The sequence below is a fragment of the Uloborus diversus genome, unplaced genomic scaffold, assembly GCF_026930045.1.
Source record: "Uloborus diversus isolate 005 unplaced genomic scaffold, Udiv.v.3.1 scaffold_13, whole genome shotgun sequence".
Classification (NCBI taxonomy): Eukaryota; Metazoa; Arthropoda; class Arachnida; order Araneae; family Uloboridae; genus Uloborus; species Uloborus diversus.
This window is the reverse complement of record NW_026557987.1, coordinates 10445477-10469958: the sequence shown is the minus strand read 5'-3', so window position 1 is coordinate 10469958 and position 24482 is coordinate 10445477. Positions and strand designations below refer to the sequence as shown.

Genomic DNA, 24482 nt, shown 5'->3' with positions numbered 1-24482 from the left:
AGCTTATGGATGAAAAGACATCCGAGAAAAGCCAAGAGCTAGATAAGCAAAGGGCTTAAAAGATAAAAATAGCGGATTAGCCAAACACCAATGAAAAAATTATAAACCAATAAAGAACCAATAGGAATGCAAACCAAGGGCATGAGCTCTCTGTGAGGTACAGTAAAGTCGAAAGAAAGAATTCCATTGGACAAAGATTAAGCCAAAGCTTAAACTAAAAGAAAATGTCAATAACCGTGAACCGGTTAGGGGTCGTCCATTAATTACGTGAGGCTAGAAAGAGAGGGAGGGGTCTAGAAAAAATCACGAAACATCACATGGGGGGAGGGAGGGTTGTAGTAATACATCACGTGTATTTATTTTTTCTACAACTATCAACTATCAAAGGGACTTCTGGCCCTCAAACTATGAAGGACTGAGTGCAAGGCACCTTTCCTTCCGAAGACAACATAATAGATGGTGGTGCCGCCAATGGACAGTTCGAGAATTTAGAACCAGGACAGAAGCCGAATAACTTTCTGGTCTGGCACCCCCAGAGGTATCGTTTCACTTGGAGGACATTGTGACCACGAGCATATTTAACGTCGCCCAGTCACCATTAATGACGACGGTGGATCTTCGACCAGCGAGGATCGAACCCGAGACCCTCCGACCCCAAGTCCAATGCCTTATCGAACAGGCCACCACGACCCTTATTTTTTTCTACAAACGTGCAACACTCAACCGACGCCGAGTGGTTTGATGGAACCGATGTGGACCTCAAAGTACTAAGTACTGCGCCAACAACTACAACTGAAGATGCTTATCAGGTTGTTGGCATGGAAGAAAGTCTTTGTAATCTGTGGTCCGAGGATACTCTACTTTAATACATTTTTCGCATACCTTTCATTATTATATCATCTTTGTTGTTATTATTGTAGTCTTTCATTATTAGATGATACTTATACCTGTATTTTATAAATATTTGAAAAGAATAATAAGATTTTTTCGTAGGTACTAAAAAACACGTGATATGGTGGGGGGGGGGGGGTAATCTTCAACCTCAACATGTATCGCCAAGGGGGAGGGGGGGTTTAAAATGCCAAAAGAAAAAAAAATTTGATTTTTGGCCCCTTGAATTCAAATAATGCTTTTCGCAATCACGTGTGTGTGTGTATGTAGGCGTGTGTTTATGTGTGTGTGGGGGGGGGGTATGTGTATGTGTGTAGGCATGTGTGTTTGTGTCTGTGTGCAGGTATGAGTGTGTAGGTATCTGTATGTATGCGTGTGTGTGTAGGTGTATGTATGTATGTATGTGTGTGTAGGTGTATGTATGTATGTATGTATGTGTGTGTAGGTGTATATGTATGTGTTTGTGTGTTCGTGTACATGCGTGTAAGTGTAGGACATGGATGCAACCTGCAGACGGTTTTCGCTAGAGAAGCAGCATCGTGAGGAGGCCGGTCGACGGTGGTGCTGCAGAGGGTGCTGGAGGGAAAATAAAATCATAGGAACGCCAAAAAACAGTCAAATAAAAGCAATAAGCAATCGTGATTGCTCAAAAAAAAAAAAAAAAAAAAAAAAAAGAAAAAAAAAAGAAAAGAAAAAATCACATGATTAATGGACGGCCCCTTAACGGTTATTGACATTTGCTCATTACTTTCTGCATTGAAAAAGGCGTTCCCTGTAACGCCGAAACACGTGTCTGCAGTAATCTGCAATTTGTTGTTTTTTGACGTTGTCGTTTCTTACTTTACTAATCGGTATTCTGCCTGCAGTTGTACTATACTTAACTATTCATTTTCTGTCGAGAAAATACTCGATAGTTTTGACCTATTTTTACAAAAAAAAAAAAAAATCGCGTGATTAACTAGATACTGTTTGACCACGGATTGTATGTAATTTGGCAATCTGCCAAGTAAAGACGATCCCATCTGAATGAATTTAGCAGGGGAGAAGGGAAAATAACGATGGGATTTTGATGCACGCGTTCTATAATGTCACTAGTGCCTTATTCATTTATTGTATTCTCAAAAATAAAATAAGGGGAAGCAAAAATAGTTACCATGGAAACAACAAAAAGAAAAGAAAATATTTTCATTTCGTTCGTTCAGGAACGTAAAAGCAAAATGGTAAGCTCAAAACTTTGTTGTGAATAAATAAATCAATTCATTTTTGCCGTGAGGATATAGATCGAATATACTTTGGATTTAAAAAATGCTGCTGTGAGCAAATTTTCATTTTTACAAAACTAAGGGTAAATAATAGAGAGGCAAAAGTGCACATCTGAAACAAACCAACACCCCTATAAACTAATAGATAGGTCCATTTCGGCCCATAAACCGGATACAGTGAAACCTGTGTAAGTTAACCACTAGCGGTGCAGTACTTTGGTGGTCAACTTACACAGGTGGTCAACTAACAAAGGGTGGTTGGTAATGCTTTTTTTATTATTATTATTATTATTTGTCATTTCTTGCACCATATTTTCACTTTTTGACTAATTGACACTTACTCTTTCTGTTTAACTCACTTTTATTGTTTAACATTACTTTGAAACAATAATTAAAAATGTTATTCAAATATTTTTGTTTTATCTCCCTTGTTTTTTTACTATATTAGACACTAGTTTTAGAAATTCCATATCTGTCAGCTAATTTTCTCTGCCTTTCTCCCTTTTCAATTAATTTAAATATTTCATACTTTTTATCAATCTCAAGTTCAACTAACGTTCTTTTTGAAGCCATTTTATGTAAAACTTATAACACAAAAAGCAACAAGCTGGACTCTCCTAGTTCATAAAGGTCGCTGAAAATGAAAATGTGCTATCCAGAAATAAGTAACTGCTGTGCTGCTGTTGTATTTAGTCGGTAAAATACTGGTCTGGCATCAAAGCATTAAAATTATTCTTGGAAAGCTATAAAATAAATAAATAAATAAATGAAATAATTAGTTAAATTAAAAAAAATAAACCAAGTGGTCAACTTACAAAGGTTTTTTTACAATACTCCAAACCAAATTCGGTATTCATTAGTGATCAAGATAGACAGGTGGTCAAGATAGAGAGGTGGTCAAGTTACAGAGGTTTTTCTTCATTATATAAGATAGGACTAATTCCGTTCCTGACAAAAGCGGTCAACATAGGCAGGTGGTCAACTTACAAGGGTGGTCAACTTTACAGGTTTTACTGTATTAGCCTTTCCATGTAATCCATGGTCAGACAGTACATATTAGGACAAAAGAGGGTACTTACCGCTGTGCCGACTGCCAATCCGGCCGCTCCCGTCACTGCTAAAATGTTGAAGACTGCAGATCCCACGACGGTGCCCACTCCAATGTCACCTTCCGTTATAAAGGCACCTGTTGGGCAAAGATAACCAAACCATTAGATACTTGATAGTTCCTACTAGTGCTCAGTGTCGGTCCTTGAAGATATTTTGGTGCCTCATTTTTACGCAATTGAAGCTATGACTATAAACTCCCTCTTCAAAGGCACGCAACTGCAAAAGTTGATGTTTAATCGGCTGTTCACATATCGGCTGTCCGTCACGTCCGCACCCACTTTTTTCCACTTGAAACAGGTTTTCTTTGCTGGTTGCCATGACGGTAAGGGCCTGTTCACACTACGGCCGTCGTTCCGTCCATCCCGAGTTTTTCCGCCCGAAACAGGTTTTCTTTGCTGGTTGCCATGACAGCAAGCCATCTTGGACGGGACCGCCTTCGATCATAAAAACCTTGATATCTGACGGCCGACAAAAGTAGGACAGCATTTCATTGGTTCCCGCTTGGTGGGTGATTTCAGCCACGTGATTGATGTGCGACGAACGTATGTGAATGCTACTCTGTTTTCGTCGGCAGTCCGTCACGTCAAAAAACGGGATAGACGCGACGGACGGCCGATAAGTGAACTGCCCTTAAGCCATCTTGGACGGGACGGTTTCGATCAGAAGAGCCTAGATATCTGACGGCCGTCAAAAGTAGGACGGCATTTCATTGGTCTCCGCCGAGCAGCGCGCTCTTCTCTCTGGTGGATGAATTCAGTCGCGTGATTGATGTGCGGCGACCGTATGTGAATGCTACTCAGCTTTCGTCGGCAGTCCGTCACGTCAAAAAACGGAATGGACGGGACGAACGGCCGATAAGTGAACAGCTCTAGTGTATTCGTTGTGTGGTTACTGTGGCAGAGAACCCGAGAACTTGAGTCTCGAACGATAGATTAAAGAGCCCTTCATCTCCACCTCTACATTTTAGACATAGTTCTGGCGGGGGAGGGGGGGGAGCGCTTCCAAGCATCCGCATGGATGCATGGTAACTGCAAAGCGTCCATTGGAGGCCACTATGACTCACCCAAAATTTCCTTTTCAGCAAACTTGATAGATGATTCGGCAAATTCGGCGATAATGTTGAAACATTAATGTTCTTATATTTACTTTTTTAATTGTTTTTTAATGATGTCTAATGCTTCTGCTCATCTTATGTTTGTATGCATTGTTACAAATTCTGTAAATAGTAATTATATGCATGATTAATTTGTTGTAATCTAATTAAATTTGGCGTTTATTCCATTATTTTTTATCCAAAATTATATTAGTAACGTAACTTGTAAATAGTTTCTTGTCATGTACATACAACCCCCTAACATTCGACTGAAGTATATGGTCCCCGGATAACATTTGTGAATGGAATAAAGAGACAATACGAGAAGCATTTCGAATTTTGTCAAAACTTCTCTAGGATTTAGTGTAACCGTTGACTTTACGGTGTTCATTGATATTTGCCTAATTGCTATAATTGATTTAGCAGTTGCAACTACATTTCCTGTACATAGCTGCAAATAAATCTCCTGTGCTTTTCTCAAGAACTGTGTCATCATTTTAAAAAAGTTTGAAGTTGTATCACGAATTCTTAACAGTATGATGTGTGTGCAAGTTTGTGTTTAATAGTTCGGTAAAATTGGAATTTATTTAGCAAATTGAGCTCCCCTAAAAATTGTGTTTCGTGGCACCCTTGAGTAGCTGCTAGCGACTGAGTCAATATGTTATTCGCAACTCCAATAAACTATAGGGGGCGCTGCAGCCACTGTCTAATGGTGGATGAAAATCGTAAAACAAACAAATTCCGTAACTTATAACTTGATTTGATGCTTAGTAATGGCAGTCATTTTTCCTCGTGTTTGTGGGAAGTTTTCTTTTCTTTCTTCTAAAATTAGATTACACCACAAAGTGTCTGAAGCCTGTAATTTACCCCAAAGAAAACACGTGGAATGTAATGTTTTACCTTTTTCTTTAGTATTGTTAACCACCGCAAGGTAGCGTATTCGAGCTCTGGAGTTGCGAATAAGGAATGGGATTGTAATTAATTCCTTTTTAAACACATGGAGGAAAAGATATCAGGCAAAGCATTAGTCATCGCAGTTTTTTGCAATTTTTTCGTCCTCAAATGTTTATCCGATAGACATAATCATGAGTTCTATATCAGTTCCAAACTCGAAGCTTTATTTTCTAGGTTTGGCAACATCCGGGTGCAGACTATTCTGTTGTGTTTTTTTGGCGATACTTCGGGCATTTAATTTTTAAAATAATATTTTAAAGTTACTGTACATTTAAAAAAATTATCGTACATTAAAGGTAAATTCTTAATACTTGTACCTCATGTTGTTTGTCGTTTTACCGTTTTGGACTGACAGCAATCAAAAAATGAACGTCCCATCACTGAACTTTAATCAACTTTGTTTTGACGGTATAAATGAAAAAAGACAAACGTTTCAATAAACAACGTAAAAGGAAGTATTTCTGTCGCTGGAATAAGAACTTGGAGTATGCTGAACTATTCGCATCGTTTTGTTCCATTTGTTGTTTTGGAGTTTCCGTAAGAACTTTTTTTCAAATCGTCCGGATGTCGACATAGGTTCAAGGTAAGAGTTAAATGCTTTTTTTTTACTTGTACTTATTATGATTTTTCGTTACGATTTCCAGTAAGATCTAATTGAAATTGAATCTCGTTGAAATCATTGACTAAAGCGTAGCAACGACACTTTTGCGAGATTTGTATATTAACGCCCTTCTTTTAACAAAGTGTAGCAGTTTTACACAATGTTGATTTTGGCAGTTTCCTGTTCCAGTAACAAGAAACTGCCTCTTTTTCTGCATCAATGACGTGTTTGTTGACTGTATCTCATAAAGAAAAAAATAATAACGATAAAATTAAATTTGAATTTTGACAACTTGAATTCAAATTATGTTTTTTCGCAATCACGATTGTGTGTGTTTATGTAGGCGTGTGTGTTTATGTGTGTGTGGGGGGTATGTGTGTTTGTGTGTAGGGGTATGTGTATGTGTGTGTTGGCATATGTGTGTTTGTGTGTAGGGGGTATGTGTATGTGCGTGTAGGCATATGTGTTTGTGTCTGTGTGCAGGCATGAGTGTGTGGGTAGTTGTGTGTAGGCATGAGTGTGATGAGTGTGTGGGGTAGTTGTGTGTAGGTGTGTATGTGTAGATGTATGTATGTATGTGTAGGTGTCTGTACGTATGCGTATGTGTGTAGGTGTATGTATTTGTGTGTGCGCGAGTGTGTGTGTAGTTGTGTATGTATGCACGTGTGTGTAGCATATAGATGCAACCTGGAGACGGTTTTCGCTATAGATCGACGGTGATGCTGCAGAGGGTGCTGGCGGGGAAAATAAAATGATAGCACATCAAAACAGTCAAGTGTGAACAATAAGCAATCGTGATTGCTTAAAAATATTATGAGACGTGTTTGCAAGATATTGTGATAATGTTTTCATTAAACTTCTGCCCACATTTTTGCGACTTCAAAAAGACTTGGTTGAAACAATTTTCTGTTATTTCTCGCACGATGCTCGCAGCTTCATCTTGAAAACAACAATGATAAAAACGTTGTAATATATTAGTTCGGGAGATTTTAATAGCAGCTCTATCATTATTTTCTGGCAAAACACAGCTCGTTAAGTTTTAATCCCTTTAGTTTTTGTATTGCATTAAAAAAAAAGTTCATTGAGATATTTGCATCGTACTGCAATGATACAGTAACTCAGTACGGTGGGGGGGGGGGCGGATTGCCTCGGGGGGGGGGTGTCACCCGTCTGGAGGATGACTCTCTATGTGTAATTGAAAATTTTTGGAAAAAAAAAGAAAAAAAGCTAAAACTCATTTTAAGACTACAAATTTGGAAATTTTCAGGGGCTTCCCCCCCCGGGACCCCCCCCTTATTATTATTTTTTTTTTGTACATTAGCTCACTTAAAATTTCGTTATGACACAAATGTAGTTAGCTCTGAAATTTGCACGAATTTTATGCTTACATATTTTTGAGCACTCACGATTGCTTATTGCTTTCATTTGACTGTTTTGATGTCCTATGATTTTGTTTTTCCCCCGCCACCCTCCGCAGCATCACCGTCGAGCGGGTCCTCCCGATGCTGCTCCTCTAGCGAAAGCCGTCTCCAGGTTGCGTCAATATCCTACACACACGCTCATATATACACAACTACACGCACACACATAAGCACATACACACACAAACGCATACACACATACCTACACATGCACACAACTACCCACACATTCATGCCTGCACACAGACAAAAACACCTATGCTTACACACATATACACATACCCCGCCTCCACGCACACGAATACTCATACACACAACTACCAACACTCATGCCTGCACACAGACACAAACACACATGCCTACACACACAAAAACGCACGTACTCCCCCACACACAAATACACATACTCCCCCACACACAAACACACACGCCCTACATACACACTCTCGTGATTGCGAAAAAACATAATTTGAATTCGAGATGACAAAATTCAAATTAATTTTGTTATTATTTTTTTTCTTTTGCTTCTGTAGGGGGGGGGGGGAGGGGGCACCACAAATGACCATCCCGGGTGCCACCCATTCTAGGTTCGCTACTGAATGATGACAGAAATATTGCGAGATTTGTGACTTGACATAAATTTTAGATAAATTTCGGCAAGTTCACACCACAATAATTATCGCAATTGGATGCTCTAAGATTACACTTATTTGCCATGATTTTCAGTAACATATGTATCATGCTAAGATAATGACAAAGCACTTGTGTGGTTCATGCAATATCATCTTTTTTAGCATAGTAATCTTACAACTTGTTGATATTATCTGGGAACAGTCCTCAACCGAGTTTAAAGATATCTTTCACGGGGTAAAAATATCGCGCCAGCAGATTGCATTTCCCATGATTAAATTCGAACGAGTGAATTCCAGTTTTGAATGGAGGAATTAAATTTTTATCTTATCCATTTTTTTTTCCTTTTTTTTTACCGCAATCAAAGACCGCAATCAAAACATTGATTGTAGATTAAGCATTGTTTTGACTTGCATATTCTTTACTTTCTCGGGAGATATTTTTTTTTTATTGACATGATTGGCACTTTTCCCCCACAAGTTCAATTTTTAATCTCTCTCAGATAATCAGTTCTGATCCAAGCTGTATTGTATGCCTATATTTTTTTATCGGTACGACCTTAGAAACATTTTTAGTTATATAACGTAAAATAAAATTATGTAAGAATAAGTCCAAAATCCAATATTAGGAGACATCAATTTCTTTTGCATAATAAACTTTTTTTTAGCAATTTGATTGGTAATTTTTCTCACAAGTTCAGTTTCTTAAGTCTCATAGATAATCAGTTTTAATCCAAGCTATAGTTTCTGCCCGTTTTTTTTTAATCAGTCGCCTTAAAAATATCCTTTAGTAGTTACTAAAGAGTGGTTTTATTATTTGAAATATAATCACGCAAGAATTAGCCAATAGTCTGAAATTAAGACACATCAATTACTTTTGCTTAATAAATTTTTTATTGACATGATTGGCACTTTCCCCTACTATTTCGACTTTTAATGTCTCGAGTTTTATCTAAGCTATATTTTCTGCCCGTATTTTCAACGGTATGACCTTAAAATATCTCTTAGTAGCTATTTAAGAGTAGTTTTATATCAAATAAAGTAGCTTATGAGGTAAGCCGACTGTGCTAAATTAAAAGCGATCAATTTTTTTTGCATAGTAATTTTTTGTTTGTAACCTCAAATCGGGATAAATAGTACAGAAGAAGTGGAAGCACATTCGATATAATAAGGTAGGTAGTAAGAAGACTTGTTATAATGCTACTATCCATACCTATAGAGTCAAAGAAATTTAGTTCTGTTTCTTAATAATGTTTATTATTCGGGAAAGTACTTGTTTAAATGAAATGAGGTATAATATAACGCGTGGATTACAAGTTACGAGTGTATTTATGGAACAAAATACGAAAAGAAAGAGGGACCTCTGTCATTTTTGTATATGTTAATGCTTAAAATAGAACATATTAAAACTTAATTGGCGTATATATATTTATTTAACATTAGAAAAGATTAAATTTAACGGCGGACCACATATATTGATTATACGATAAAATATTCTCTTTGTTTTAATTTCGGTGAAAAATTCCTTTCCTTCAATTATCCCGATTTTGAAGCTATTCTTCTTTTTATTTAAATTCCACATTTATTGTTTATAAAAATTCCTTTTTCGTTCATATTTGATTTATCTACGTAAAATTTCTTACTCATGGAACCTAAGAAACAAAGCTTCCGTTTCATCCGTATTTCAACTTCTTTAAACGTTCTAATTTATAACATTTAAATCGAAACTTTTTTTTTTTTCAAGGGAAGTGTTAGAATGAGAACACATGTAAAAAGACTTGAAAATTTGTCTAAAAGTTGAGGACGTTAAATTCAGTGCCGATTCTCATTTTTTAGCAAAATTTAGCGTTTGATCGACAATGACTATTGGCTGACAACTAAAATGTTCCACAAATTGATTTGTTTTTATTTTATTACCACTTTTGTGTGTCATTACTTGCAAGTTGTCTAGTATTGGTAGCTTGTAAAATGGTTATTTAACTAGCATGTGACTGATCGTATTCGCAATTCTAGAGCACAAATTCGCCACTTTGCATGGACGCCCATATGGGGGGGGGGGCAAGAGGGGGCTTGATCCCCCCTTAGAAATGAGATCTTCCTTACTTTTAGTACTTTCTTCTTTGCAAAAATGTAAAAACAGTCATTAATGAATAAGTTATTAAAAATGTCAAATTTTAATAACACTAACCTACTAAAATCTGTTTCCGTGGGAAAAATATCTGAACCCACCCCCCTTAAAATTTTGCATATGGGCGCCCATGCCAGCTTGCGGTAGTTTAAGGGAGTAGTCAAAGAGATGAAACATTTCGGCTTTGCCTGGACAAGACAGATGTCTCGTAGAATTTGTGTAATTGGGTGGGTCTCTGTTTTAGCTTTTTCAGCAGCGATTGGCTAGAGACTGCAGCTCCTCTAGCAGTTTATTTAAATTGCGAATAGTTCTCATTTCCAGTTTCATTTCATTATTTTCTTTCAGTTTTAGGTAGACAGGTCTGTTTTAAGGTGCCACCCGGTAAATCCGAAGTGTTCGGATTCTGAACAGAGCTCAGCTGTTACGGAGTTCTGAGGTTCCACTGTGTTCTACTTTTGAACTTTTTTTGAAACACGTTGGGGGGGGGGGGGGGGGGCACTTACCTATGACAGAGGAGAAGAGCTCCGGAGAGGAGGTGCCGACTGCCATAAAGGTGGCACCGGCGATGTCCGTTGGCACCTTGAAGTCTGGAAAAAGAAGAAAAAAATCACGTGTCACTCTTTCTTTTAATAAACTTCCGATTATCCGCTAATCTATTGTTCGAGTTTCTGATCAGCCACGAACATAAGTGAGACATTTTGGCACATGAGCAAATGGGGGTGTTACCTTCAGTCAAAAGTACTACTTTTAGTCACAGAAATTGATCGAACGAGCAGAAAAAATTAACATGGAGTCAAAAACTACTCTTATTTCTCCAACATTTAATTTTTAATTAGTTTTTTAAGATGTCAGATTTCTGAAGCAATTTTTTTTTTATCGTGTGACGTTACCAAGTGAAAAAAGCCATTTCAAATCGGAGCGCGTGGTTGTCTTTCTGGCAAGATACCTCCTTTTGGAGGTCCTCTGCACGTTTTATTTTGAACAAAAGGGGACATATCCTGAAAGAATCTTTAGTGCGAAGACTTTTAGATCCGAAGGAAAGCATGTTCAAAATCCTCAAATTTTAATCCACTTCTTTTAAGCAGGGTTGGCAAAAACCCGGGTTTTTTTAAAAAAGCCCATGGACCCAGGGTTTTTTGGGTTTTCTTTATCTTTATCTTTACTAATAATAAAGCTGAAAGTCTCTCTGTCCGGAGGATGTCTGGATGTCTGTGACGAGCATAGCGCCTAGACCGTTCGGCCGATTTCCATGAAATTTGGCCCAAAGTTAGTATGTAGCATAGGGGTGTGCACTTCGAAGCGATTTTTCGAAAATTTGATGTGGTTCTTTTTCTATTCCAATTTCAAGAAAAAAAAATATCATAAGATGGACGAATAAATTACGAAATTATCATAACGTGGAACCGTAACATGGGCACAAGCCAATGGGCGAGATACGAAATTATCATAACGTGGAACCGTAACGTGGGCACAAGCCAATTGGCGAGAAAATTCATTACACATCATTTGTAAATATACAGGCGAACCAAAAGACCTTTTAATTTGCTATTACGGGCGAAGCCGTGCGGGTACCACTAGTTTAAAATAAAACCCCAAAAACCCAACTAAAGCTGGGTTTTTTAAAAAGAAATGTGGGTTTTTTTGTCTTTTTTTAGGGGAAAGGTGGGGTACTCGTAGCATATTGTAGCATAAGTATATGGACAAAGCACAAAAATTGTCTTGATAAAAAAAGCTGGAAAATTCAGCGTTTTCTGAAGAAAGGTATAAAAGACGACAAAATTCAAGAATGGTGAAGTTTCAGATTTTTTTAGTTTCCATGATTACCAACAGTTAAGGCAAAGTTACTTCTCGAGTGATAAAATGTATTGTTTATTTGTTCGTTTTGACATTTTTTTTTTTGTGTTTTACTTTATTGTATTTCATTTTGTTAGGCAAAACTACTGTAGAACCTCAAGTAGTTTAAATCCCTTTTTACTGAATTCCAGCTTAATCAAGACATTTCTTTGAATTTTATGTTGCCTGTTTTTCTATTTCTGTGTACAGAGTAAGAAATATTAAACTTTTTCGTAAGATAATGAAAATACTGTACATCCTATTCCGTTTTCTGTCCGACCATTTGTAAAACCTGTTAATTTCTAAAAAAATATACCTTGTTTATTCGAGATTTGTGACGTATTGGTTTGCAGAAAATAATTCACATGAGAGCCTTTTAGCTAAAGTAGTATCCTTTGTACAATCTGCAAATATTGAGAAAATCTGACGTGACAGGACTTAGTCAAGATAATTTGAGTTCCTTATTGACCAGTTGAAGGAAAAAAGTTAAATATATTTATTTAAAATCTTTGAAGCATTTTTTAATGCCCTTAAGAGTTAAGAAATACTATTAAAGTTCAAAATTCATTTTTTATGTCCATTGCCTATTGTGAAGAAGAAATAAAAAAGAAGTTTAAATTGTAAAAGTATTTAAATTAATTATTTTTTAAAAAAAAGTTCTCAGAAAATTTTAAAAAACCCAAAAGTGGGCTAAATAATGGGTTTTTTTAAATGGGTTTTTTCAAAAAAACCCATTGGGTCCAACCCAATTGGGTCCAATCCGACCAACCCTGCTTTTAGGTTCATGTACTTCGATAAGAGAATATGAGAAGGTGAAATATTAGGGTTTTAGTGAAATTGGAATTTTCAACATTCAGGTTTTCGTTTAAAAGGGCACATATCCAAAATTAAGATGGCGATATCTCTTTGTTTTTTTTTTTACTCTGCGCCATGATTTGCTGTACTTTCGTGCTCAATTCTGTACCCAGAGAAGTTGATAAAACTATTTTGCTCTTACTCTAATTCGTTTTTCTCACCTCCCGAACATTTTTAGAAAATGGATATGTTCTTTTTTCTTAAATTAATCCTCAATTGTCAGTACGGAGTAAGCAGATAAAATTCTCATGACCATCACTCAAATTAAATTGAGGGAGGAAGTACTAGGGAAACAATCAAAATGCATCATTTGGCCTGAAAACACTTTTAGTCCTTTTTCTGAGCTTCGTTGGACTGGTCTACACGAAGTAGAGATTGCTACACAACAGTAGAACGACTTCAAGAAATTAGACAGTTTGACGAATACGTTGATTGTCTATAAGGAGACATACGAGCCATTGATACCACATTAACATTACATATGACTAAATTAACGTCTCAGCAATTGTCTACATGTAGACATAGTCACACGTGAGTGGCTGTCTACGACGCGTCACTATACTTGCGATAGGACATAAATCCGTCTGTCCAGTTTTTTAAGTACGGAATTCCGTCCTTATCAGGGAATCACACAAATAGCGTAACTGAAAAATGTGCTTTTCCGTTAGCCGGGCGCAAGCGATAATTCGCCAAATGATTTCGCCCAACGCCAAGCGATAATTCGCCGAATGATCCGCCAAGCGAACACGTCCAACAAGGGTTGTACGAATATTGGCGGATTTCTACATCAATTTGGCGAATAATGCTTGGCGTTGGGCATAATCATTTGGCAAATTATCGCTTGCATCCGGCAAACGGAAAAGTACCCTGAAAATATTTTTAAATATGAAGCAAACGAAAGAGTATATTAAAAGTTTTTCTTTTTTTTCTTTTTTTGAGGCAAAAACTACTTGTTTTTTTGCCCCAGTCGTGAAAGTTTTAAAGTCTGACGAAATTTCAAGAAAAGCGCCAAATTGAAAGGCTTGGCGAGAAATGGGAAGCACCACGCAACTTCACCGTCTGCACGTGGCAAGACATCCATCTGCGAAGCACGTGAAGGATGTCTTCATTACTCGCCGAAACTCGTTATACCTGGCTAAAACTACGGGCCGACTTTAAGACCTAAAATCTCGAAAACAGGGACACGAGGGCAAATACTTTGTGCGACCAGAAACATGCTCAACTATACTCTTTCGATAGCTACTTACTTAAATATTTATCATTATTGAACATTATCGTATGATTTCCTGATCAATGTTGAAAAGTGAAACACATGAACCTGAGGGCATTTTTTTCGCTCAAAAAGAAAATGATCTGGATGAGGAGGTACTTACAGTCTGCGATGACCTTGAGACATGGCACAAAGTACTTGTCGCAGACGATGGCCAGCATGCAGACGATGTAGGCGACGATGAGGGCGTGGACGAGGATGCCTCCCTTTTCCCGCTGCTCCTGAGTGAAGAAGTCGTCTGGGAACTCCTCTAGGGAGGGAGGCACGCACTGTGGAACCACCCCGACGCCATCCGGGGATGGCGTCGAGTTGTCGACGCTTAGAATGTGACGACCTGCGAATGGAAAAAATAATAGGTTAGACCTAAAAGCTCAAAGTAATCACTTTTTAACCCCCGACACTCAAAGGAAGGGGATTATAAGTTTGACGCGTCTGTGTGTCTGTGTGCCTAAACGGATGGACCGATTTTGGAAAAAAAAAAATGTTCGAAAGGAGAGTTGATCGAGAATGTTCTTAGCTAGGTTGCATCTTTGGATGTTATTAATTAACGTAGATATTCATTAAAAACCTCTAAAAGGTTTTTTGCGATTTTTGCACTGAAAACATAGTTAATTTTTTTTTAAAATTTAATACCAAAATAAAGAAATTTTTTTTTCCGCGCCTGATAGAGAATGTGTTCGGAAGTTCCATGTATCGTAGAATTCGAATTATAACGTTTTTTTAAAAGCATATTTTAATAACGGCTAAGCCTTTATTCACGCGATTGATAACCGAATTTATTGTTGGCTGACAAGAAAATAAAACGCAATGATTTAAAATTTTAATCTGTTGCCAGTTTCTATCTAGCAGCAAATAAAATACTTGACATTGATTTTTAATAATGTTAGGCTTTTAAAAGGATTTTCAATTTTCCCTCTTGTTCTACAGTTGCGACTCAGTCGGGGTTTTTAAAAATTTTTAATTTTTATATTTACCCAGGATTTTTTTAAAGTAAAACAATAAGGTCACTAGTAAGCAAGCTGTGAAAATATTGGCATATGAGACCTAAGGGGTTATCCACAAATGATATCACTCGTCGAGGGGGCCGTGATATTACGAGAGTTCGTGACAAGGGGGGAAGGAGGGGGTAACAAGACATGTGACACCACTCATTTTTTAACAAGAATATGCTTATGAGAAATAGCGCGATGTATGAAGGGGGGAGGGGGATGTGAAATGTTCCTTTTTGTGAAGAGAAAAGAAGGATCAACAATTTTGAAAAACGTATGGCTTTATTAATGGACGGCCCCTTATCCGTTGGGGATATAAAATATTGTAATAATGAGAACTTGGGGATTGCTTTTACATCAAAAGCTAATTTCAGTAAAAAAGAAATGACTTGTTTTGAGTAACAAAAGAAAAAAAATAGATGAAGTGTTGAGTCGCCAAACTTTTATTTAGTCGCCTGACGGCGAGTGATTATTGTCAGTACTTGGTGCATATGGGCAAGTAATTTTTGCAATAAAAGCTGTAACACGTTCGAGAAAAATACTTTTTTTTATCGCAACAAAATGATAAAAGAGGGTGCTCTTCTTTATAAACCCTTCTGGAGGAGGCAATGCCTTCCGAAGATTTCCTACATAATTCCTCGTAATTGGCTATTTTTTTTTTTTAAATTCAAACACTTTCTTTGTAATCAGGAAACCACACAATAGTATAAAAATGAAAAAAAAAAATTGAATTTTGACCTCCTGAATTCCAATTATGTTTTTCGCAAACACGAGTGTGTGTGTGTTTATGTAGGCGTGTGTGTTTATGTGTGTGTGGGGGGTATGTGTGTTTATGTCTGTGTGCAGGTATGAGTGTGTGGGTAGTTGTGTGCATGAGTGTTTGTGTGTGTGGGGGGGGGAATGTGTATGTGTGTGCAGGCATATGTGTTTGTGTCTGTGTGCAGGCATGAGTGTGTGGGTAGTTGTATGTAGGTGCGTGCGTATGTGTAGGTGTCTATATGTGTTTGAGTGTGTGTATTATGTGTTTGTGTATGTGTGTGTGTACGTGCGTGTATGTATGCGTGTAAGTGTCGGATATTGACGCAACCTGGAGACGGGGGAAGAGAGAAATAAGTTTTTGGTCCAAATTGTCTCAAAATACTGTTTTGATTGTTGCCTGTGTCCATTATTTTCATTATTACACCACTCATGTGTTTCCCAGGTAAGGTGCAGTTCAGATGAACTTTTTTGTTTCTTTGTATGCTAAAACGTCGAGATAACAGTCCAGTTCCTTTTTATGGCCGAAAGCGAGATTAGAACCCAAACAACAGTTTCGGGCTTGACAAAAGGAATGACAAGGCAGATTTAGATGCTACCTCACGTTCTGGGTGCAAACGATAATTGTATTTTTTTTAAACTTCCTTCTTCCTACCTTGCGGGCTACAATAAAGAGCTTCATCGGTGGCATCCGTTATCTCGGAATTGATCACTTAATTACCGATACGGCAAAGATAATGAATGCTTTGTTTATCTTTTTTGGTACATAAAAATGAGGTTACGAGGCATAAACGAATTATGGGCACGTGAGTTTAAAACGATTCCTTTTTTTTTAAATCTTCCAGTGGGCGTGGCCACTGGTATTAAAGTGAAAGGTCACGCGTATTTTCAGATACACTAATGTAAAATGTAGTATTTTCTAGAGGATAAATATCCAAAATATGTTAAAATTAACTAGCGGTTAATCAGTGCAATTTATTTTAAACTAGTGGTACCCGCACGGCTTTGCCCGTAAGAGAAAAATCAAAAGGTCTTTTGGTTCGCCTGTATATTTACAAATAATGTATGGTGAATTTTCTCGCCAATTGGCTTGTACCCATGTTACGGTTCCACGTTATGATAATTTCGTATCTCGCCAATTGGCTTGTGCCCATGTTACGGTTCCAAGTTATGATAATTTCGTAATTTACTCGTCCATCTTATGATATTTTTGTTCTTGAAATTGGAATAGAAAAGGAACCACATCGAATTTTCGAAAAATCGCCTCGAGGTGCGCACCCCCATGCTACAAACTAACTTTGTGCCAAATGTCATGAAAATCGGCCGAACGGTCTAGGCGCTATGCGCGTCACAGAGATCCAGACATCCTCCGGACAGAGAGACTTTCAGCTTAATTATTAGTAAAGATAAAGAAGCTTCCATTCTGAAACACATACAGACATTCTCCACAAAATACAATTTTTCTTTTTACATGACCAGGGATTATTAATGTGTAAATGGAAATGAAATAAATAAAATCGTCGATATTTTGATTCAACTAATTACATTCGGAATATAATAGACGAATTGTAATATGAAAAAGCAGGTTAAAAGAAAAAAAGAAAGAAAAAGAAAGAAGTTACATGAAAGAGCCGCTTGTATGTCTGAGATACAAGCAGTAGATGTCTCAGATACGCGCCTTCCTCAAAGCACTTAGCAGTGTTAGGCAACAACACTTTTTCAATTTTAAAAAAAAATAAAAATAAAATAAAATAAATATAAGGTGCATGTTTTTCACAGTTTGTGCTTACTTCAGAACGGAACAGTTCTTTTATTTTGTACTAGTGGTACCCGCACGGCTTCGCCCGTAATAGCAAATTAAAAGGTCTTTTGGTTCGCCTGTATATTTACAAATGATGTGTAGTGAATTTTCTCGCCAATTGGCTTGTACCCAGGTTACGGTTCCACGTTATGATAATTTCGTATCTCGCCAATTGACTTGTGCCCATGTTACGGTTCCACGTTATGATAATTTCGTAATTTATTCGTCCATCTTATGATATCTTTTTCTTAAAATTGGAATAGAAAAAGAACAAAATCGAATTTTCGAAAAATCGCTTCGAGGTGCACACCCCCATGCTACATACTAACTTTGTGCCAAATTTCATGAAAATCGGCCGAACGGTCTACGCGCTATGCGCGTCACAGACATCCTACAGATATCCTACAGACATCCAGACATCCAGACATCCTCCGGACAGAGAGACTTTCAGCTTTATTATTAGTAAAGAAGTACATATTAATTTCATTTGATGTCGATTTTAAATATTTAGAACGAAACTAGAAAAAAAGTTGCTTCTACATTTGAACGAAACCATTGCCTGTTTGGTGATAGTTTGACAGTTGAAATTTTAACCCCTAACTCCAGTGGATTACTCCAGTAGATAGCGTTCATTGTTAACCACTGTTTCGTTTCTTCATTCCCCTGAAACGACACAGTCATACCAGTAAAACAGTTAAGTGACCGGATCCAGTTCAGACTTGTCACAATAAAGCGTTTCCCTGCATGTCAAACATTACCAAAACACATTATCAAATGATCATGCCGTGGTGCGAGGTTCAGTCAGGAGCGTTACTCGTTCATTGGCTATTATACATACAAAATTCCTGGCAGGTTCTCATTCAAGTTATTTTTGCAATCAACATTCCTTTAAGAATCGAGTTTGGCAACTGAGCTTTTTAGTCAGTCCACAAATTATTCATAAGCGGAAAATCAATTTAGTTCTGCCACCTAAGGAGGATGTGAAATTCCCCACTCTCCCTCCCCCGCCTACTATAAAGTATCATATTTTTTTGATACATGTATAATATTCTGAAACTAAGAAAATAATAAGCTACAAGAAGTCCCCCCTCCCTCTCTCCCTTTTTTTATATTGACGTTCTACAAACTCAACTTTAAGCTATCATTGGTGATTTTAAGAGAACGAGTGGAAGCTTCGAGAACCCCTACAAAAATACACAATTTTAAGTTATTTTTGGTGATGTTGCACCAGGGAGAGAGGAGAAGTGATTTGAAATTTAAGTCCTAGCGCCATTTCAGGATTGAAATCTAAAAGCCATTTCAAGGGAAAAGGAGAGGATAAGCGGATCCCATCTGGAAGTTTTTCAAAATTGAAGTCTCAAAATGCAATTTTAAGTCACCTTCGGTGACATTAGGGAACCACAAATAGCGGTTGGTTAGGGGGACCCTGGAGTGAACAGTGAAAAGGTGACATTAGGGAGAGGCGTGGGAATCTGGGCCCACCCTCGGAAATGTCTTGAAATTAAAGGTGAATTATTTTTGCAACCGCCTAGGTACTCGAACAATATTTGGTTACAAAAGGACGCGTTCTGAACTGGGCTCACTCCCCGATGGGAGGTTACGGGAAGGCATTGTGACCTCACAAAAAAATCTTATTCGGCAAATTTTGTCTTACGACTCGGTTAATTTGGAGACAACAAAATTATTCTTTTTAAACAATTTATAATGATGCTATTCTCATATTTTATCATTCGGTAAAATTAAGAGTTTCATCGAAAATTTTAGTTTAGGGGGGGGGGCCTTGTTTATAGGGGTCAAACCTCTTGGTATAGAGTGTTCGAACATACGGTCAAACCCCGCTATAAAGAACCTTCAGTGGATTGACTTCAGAGATCACTATTACCGAGGGTTTGCTGCATCCAATTGTTTTAAAACGAGCTGATGTGTGCATCACATGACTTCCTTTTACTCCAATTTAATATCATTTCCCCATTAAGAGCTGATGTGTGCATCACATGACTTCCTTTTACTCCAATTTAATGTCATTTCCCCATTAAGAGCTGATGTGTGCATCACATGACTTCCTTTTACTCCAATTTAATGTCATTTCCCCATTAAGAGCTGATGTGTGCATCACATGACTTCCTTTTACTCCAATTTAATGTCCTTTCCCCATTAAGAGCTGATGTGTGCATCACATGACTTCCTTTTACTCCAATTTAACGTCATTTCCCCATTAAGAGCTGATGTGTGCATCACATGACTTCCTTTTACTCCAATTTAATGTCATTTCCCCATTAAGAGCTGATGTGTGCATCACATGACTTCCTTCTACTCCAATTTAATGTCATTTCCCCATTATTGGCAGTTTCAATGTGATTCAATTGTTTACTCTCTAAATATCACCAACAGTGGGAAAATAGAAACCAAATAAAAAATTAATTTGAATTTTTGGCATCTTGAATTCAAATTATGTTTTTCGCAATCACGAGTGTGTGTATGTAGGCGTGTGTGTTTGTGTGTGGGGGTATGTGTGTTTGTGTAGGGGGTATGTGTATGTGTGTGTAGGGGGTATGTGTATGTAGGCATGTGTGTTTGTGTCTATGTGCTGGCATAAGTGTGTGGGTAGTTTTGTGTATAAATGTGTGTGGGGGGGGGGTTGTGTATGTGTGTGTAGGCATATGTGCTTGTGTCTGTGTGCAGGCATGAATGTGTGGGTAGTTGTGTGTATGTGTGTGTAGGTGTATGTGTGTGTGTAGTTGTGTATGTATGCGCGTGTGTGTAGGACATGGATGCAACCTGGACGCGACTTTCGCTATAGGAGCAGCATCGTGAGGCGGCCGGTCCACGGTGATGGGAAAATAAAATGATAGGACATCAAAACAGTCAAATGAAAGCAATAAGCAATCTTGATTGCTCAAAAAAAAAGGGTCCAAATTTGTCGCCAAGTTGGCGACAAACCTTGGCGATATTTTGCCAAGTGTCCGACAAATCATAACATCACTTGAGTTAAATCGAAATTAACAATGATTCCCCCCCCCCCAAAAAAAGGGGCAAAAGACTCCCTTACGAACATCCGAATGCAACCGAAACGGCAGGTGCACAACTAGGCCCCACTAGGAGTCTTCGTACCAAAGTTCAACTTTCTAGGACATACCGTTTTTGAGTTATGCGAGATACATACGCACATACATACGTACATACAGACGTAACGAGAAAACTCGTTCTAATTAACTCGGGGATCGACAAAATGGATGCTTCGGGTGTCTGTACGTTCCTAGGCATATATCCACGTGTGGTCGGGTTGAAAAATAAACTCAACATTCATTCGGGGACAAGCAAAATAGAAATGAAGGCCTATTTTTAAGTGAAAATTTTTTCGCGAATACAATACTTTCTTTTTTGTAAAAGGAAGTAAAAAAGTAACACTTGCTAAGATACAGTAAAATTCGGGTACACATACAGTGTCCCCCTTTGCAATGCGTTACAAACATAATGACAAACTTTACAAATAGCCGTAAGAAAATCAGACTCGTGTTTCGGGGTTAAAAGGAACCCCCTTTTCAATGTGATAAGAGAATAATGATATTGTTGCTACAACTACGAAACAAGTGCCTGAAATATTTTCTGCTTTTTTTGCTCTATGCTTATGATATATTTTCAGCCGAGTCTCAATTAACTGAATTGATCGTTACTGAAAGTCCTTCGGTAAATCGGAAATACCGTACAAAAGATAGAACTCGAAAACGGCTCTTAGAGGATGATCGAAGAAACTGGTTTAAACATATATACAATACAAGATGTCTACTGCATGGGATTTTTTACTGTGTTACATTTAATGCGAGCAAATTTCTTCAGTCAATGAGTCGGGTACTGCTAAATTTCAAGTAACATAATGTTGTAGACTTAAATCTTTATTAACTCTTTTCTTAGTTCTTCTATTCTAAACATAAAAACGCAATTAAATAGAAATTGATTAATAAAATAAAACTTTGCTCTCCGATTCCTTCGGTATTGAATTAAATGGCGTTATTAAAACTGGAATCAGTTGATGTTTCAAAAATTTACAAGGGCTGTAATAGAAGGATATAAGTGTAGGGATTATTCAGTACCTGCCATAGGAATGGCTGTATCTGGAAGTGATGTTGTTCACTTACCAAAACAATCCTCGGCCGATGATCGAGTAACCCGCGTATTTCAACAATGAAACTCGCGCCAGGGCATGATCATTTGATAATATGTTTTGGTAATGTTTAACATGCAGGGAAAAGCTTCACTGTGATAAGGCTGAACTCGATCCGGTCACTTAATTGTTTTACTAGTAAGACTGTCATTTCAGGGGAATGAAGAATAAAAAAAGTGGTTGAAAATTAACGCTAACCACTGGAGTTAAGGGTTAACCCACTGGGGGTAGGGTTAACCTTTAACTCCAGATAATTTCAAATATCAAAATATCACCAAACAGGCAATTGCTTCGTTCAAATGTAGAAGAGTAGAAGCAATTTTCATACCTTGACGGACGACTTTCTGGTAAATAAATAAAGAAACAAAACATGTATAAGGTAAAAAAAAATATTTAAATTATTGAAATGAGGAAAGCTATGAATGCCCGGATTGCTTTCATGTTTGTCAAGTTTCTCTCTCTTATAATTAATTTGTTAACTTTATTAACATTCTATTTTATAATTGCTACTAGCGGTACCCGCACGGCTTTGCCCGTAGTAGAAAATTAAAAGGTCATTTAGTTCGCCTGTATATTTAAAAATAACGGATGATGAATTTTTCGCCAATTTGCTCGCCCATGTTACGGTTAAACGTTATGATAATTTGGTAATTTACTCGTCCATGTTATGATAATTTGGTTCGGTAAAATGCTCTTAAAATTGGAACAGAAAAAGAACAAAATCGAATTTTCGAAAAATCGCTTCGAGGTGCACACCTCCATGCTCCAAACTAACTCTGTGCCAAATTTCATGAAAGTCGGCTGAACGGTCTAGGCGCTATGCGTGTCACAGTCATCCAGACAGTTAGAGAGAGAGAGAGAGAGAGATCCAGATGTCCAGACAGAGAGACGTTCAGCTTTACTATTAGTAAAGAATATACAGTCGGACCTCCATATATCGAAGTAGCAAATTGCCAGAAAAAAATTCGATACATAGAAATGTCGATATATAGAAACGATCTTATTTTATCATAAAAGTATCCTAAAACATTAAAATAAAAGCTAATTTTCGTGTATGAAACCCAATTTATAATTTATACGAGTATCGGATTAAATGAAAGTTAATGATTAAAAAATTAACAGAAATTACAGTTTTACGCCAACCATACATCTTCATATTCTTCGGCAATTCAACTTGATCGCAACATTAGGGGATTTTCGTTTTAACAATGCGATCAAGAGAAAAGTAAGAAATCAATCTACTTAAACTGAATGATTTTTACTGAAGATAAGAAGACTAAAAATGATAATCAACAAACAAAAGGGATAATTTTAAACTGATTTCACAGTGTTACTGGTTACAGTTAAGATTTAAAATAAACTTTGAGGGAATTTAAGAACTTCAGAACGAAACAACGACTTAACTACACACCCTTCAACCCCAGATTTCTTTTGAGTTCCGTAGCAACCTTTAGTGAACGTAATTTTCTCCTCTAACCTTCATTTTTCATGAGACAAACAGTTTATAGTGGAAAAAAATCTACGAATGTCTCAAAAAAAAAAAAAAAAAAATCGATATATAGAGATTTTTTCGATATATAGAAACAATTTTTCGATATAATGAACATAGAAATTTGCTGGGATTTCGATATATAGAAAATTTTGATATGTGGAAGTTCGATCTATGGAGGTTCGACTGTACATTTTTGTTTTTGTCATCGGAAAAAAGCTTTTTCTATTAACCAACCACGGCGCAAGTATAATAAAAGCATCATTGAAGTAGACGAACGGGGTTCCGGATAAAAGAGTTCCAGATTATCGAGATTCTACCATGCATAAAATTAGGCAATCTGACATGAAAAAATATGGAGACAATGCTACTGACCATGCGGCGATTGCTGTGTCGTAACAGCTGTCCCGTCCTCCTTGAAGCTACCATAAAGCGCGGAGAAGACGCCGTAGACGTGAACGAGCCACAGGTGGCGACGACGATACAGTTTCCACATACGTTAAAGGGGCTGGTGTCTCGAACCGGTGACCCGGAGAGCTTTCAGACGACACTAGAAAAGGAGAGAGGAGGGCGAGCAGACGAGCATAAATTGAAGCCGATCTCGCCGCTATCTTTTATACGGAGAGCCTTATCTCCCGGGATGGAGTGTTGTCTTCGGGAGCACCCGCCCTTTCTGGAGTGTCGCTCCTGTATCTGGGGGGGGGGGGGGGCGCTCAAAGTTCGCGATATTCACGTTTCGTTTAAGGCGGGTGATAAATTGAAAAACAATGGAAGGCAATTTGGCCGATGAAAGTGGTTTTTGGTGGTAATGAAGGAGGGTTTTTCTCATTGTGTGGACAGTTTTTACTGGAAAAATCGGGTTGGGGGGAGGAGGATGCGTGTTGTGTTGAGTTTGGGTAGTTATGCATTACAATAGTAGCCGGAATCGAACCCGGATCCGTTTGGTTGGACTCTGGCTCGATTGTGTTTAACGACTTTAGGTTAGAGTTAGGTAGAGACATCAAATTCGTACTTTTGAATATGAACTTGATGACGACTCAACAGGTTCGAGATAATTTGAGGACACTTGAAAGTATTTTGGGGGATTCATTTTGGGACATAAAAATTCGATGCATGTGACAAAATATGCAAATTTATTCGACTTTATGTCCCCAAGTACCTATGTAGTATTTTGGAACGTGGAGTAAATTAAATACTTTATTTATTATTTTTATTTTTTATTAATTAAGAGAAAAATC

General features: G+C 37.5%; 1 protein-coding gene across 1 annotated transcript in view; it reads right to left on the bottom strand.

Moving 5' to 3' along the window:
- Positions 1–23798, bottom strand: part of LOC129232591 (sodium/potassium/calcium exchanger 4-like) — a 35447-nt gene extending 11649 nt beyond the window's left edge. Inside the window, exons 1-4 of the mRNA XM_054866724.1 lie at positions 23620–23798; positions 14151–14381; positions 10593–10676; positions 3233–3339 (exon numbers count right to left, since the gene is read on the bottom strand). Coding sequence (XP_054722699.1) covers positions 3233–3339; positions 10593–10676; positions 14151–14381; positions 23620–23740 — 543 coding nt within the window. The 5' untranslated portion in view covers positions 23741–23798. The remainder of the gene's footprint in view (positions 1–3232; positions 3340–10592; positions 10677–14150; positions 14382–23619) is intronic.
- Between the last annotated feature and the right edge of the window lie 684 nt (positions 23799–24482).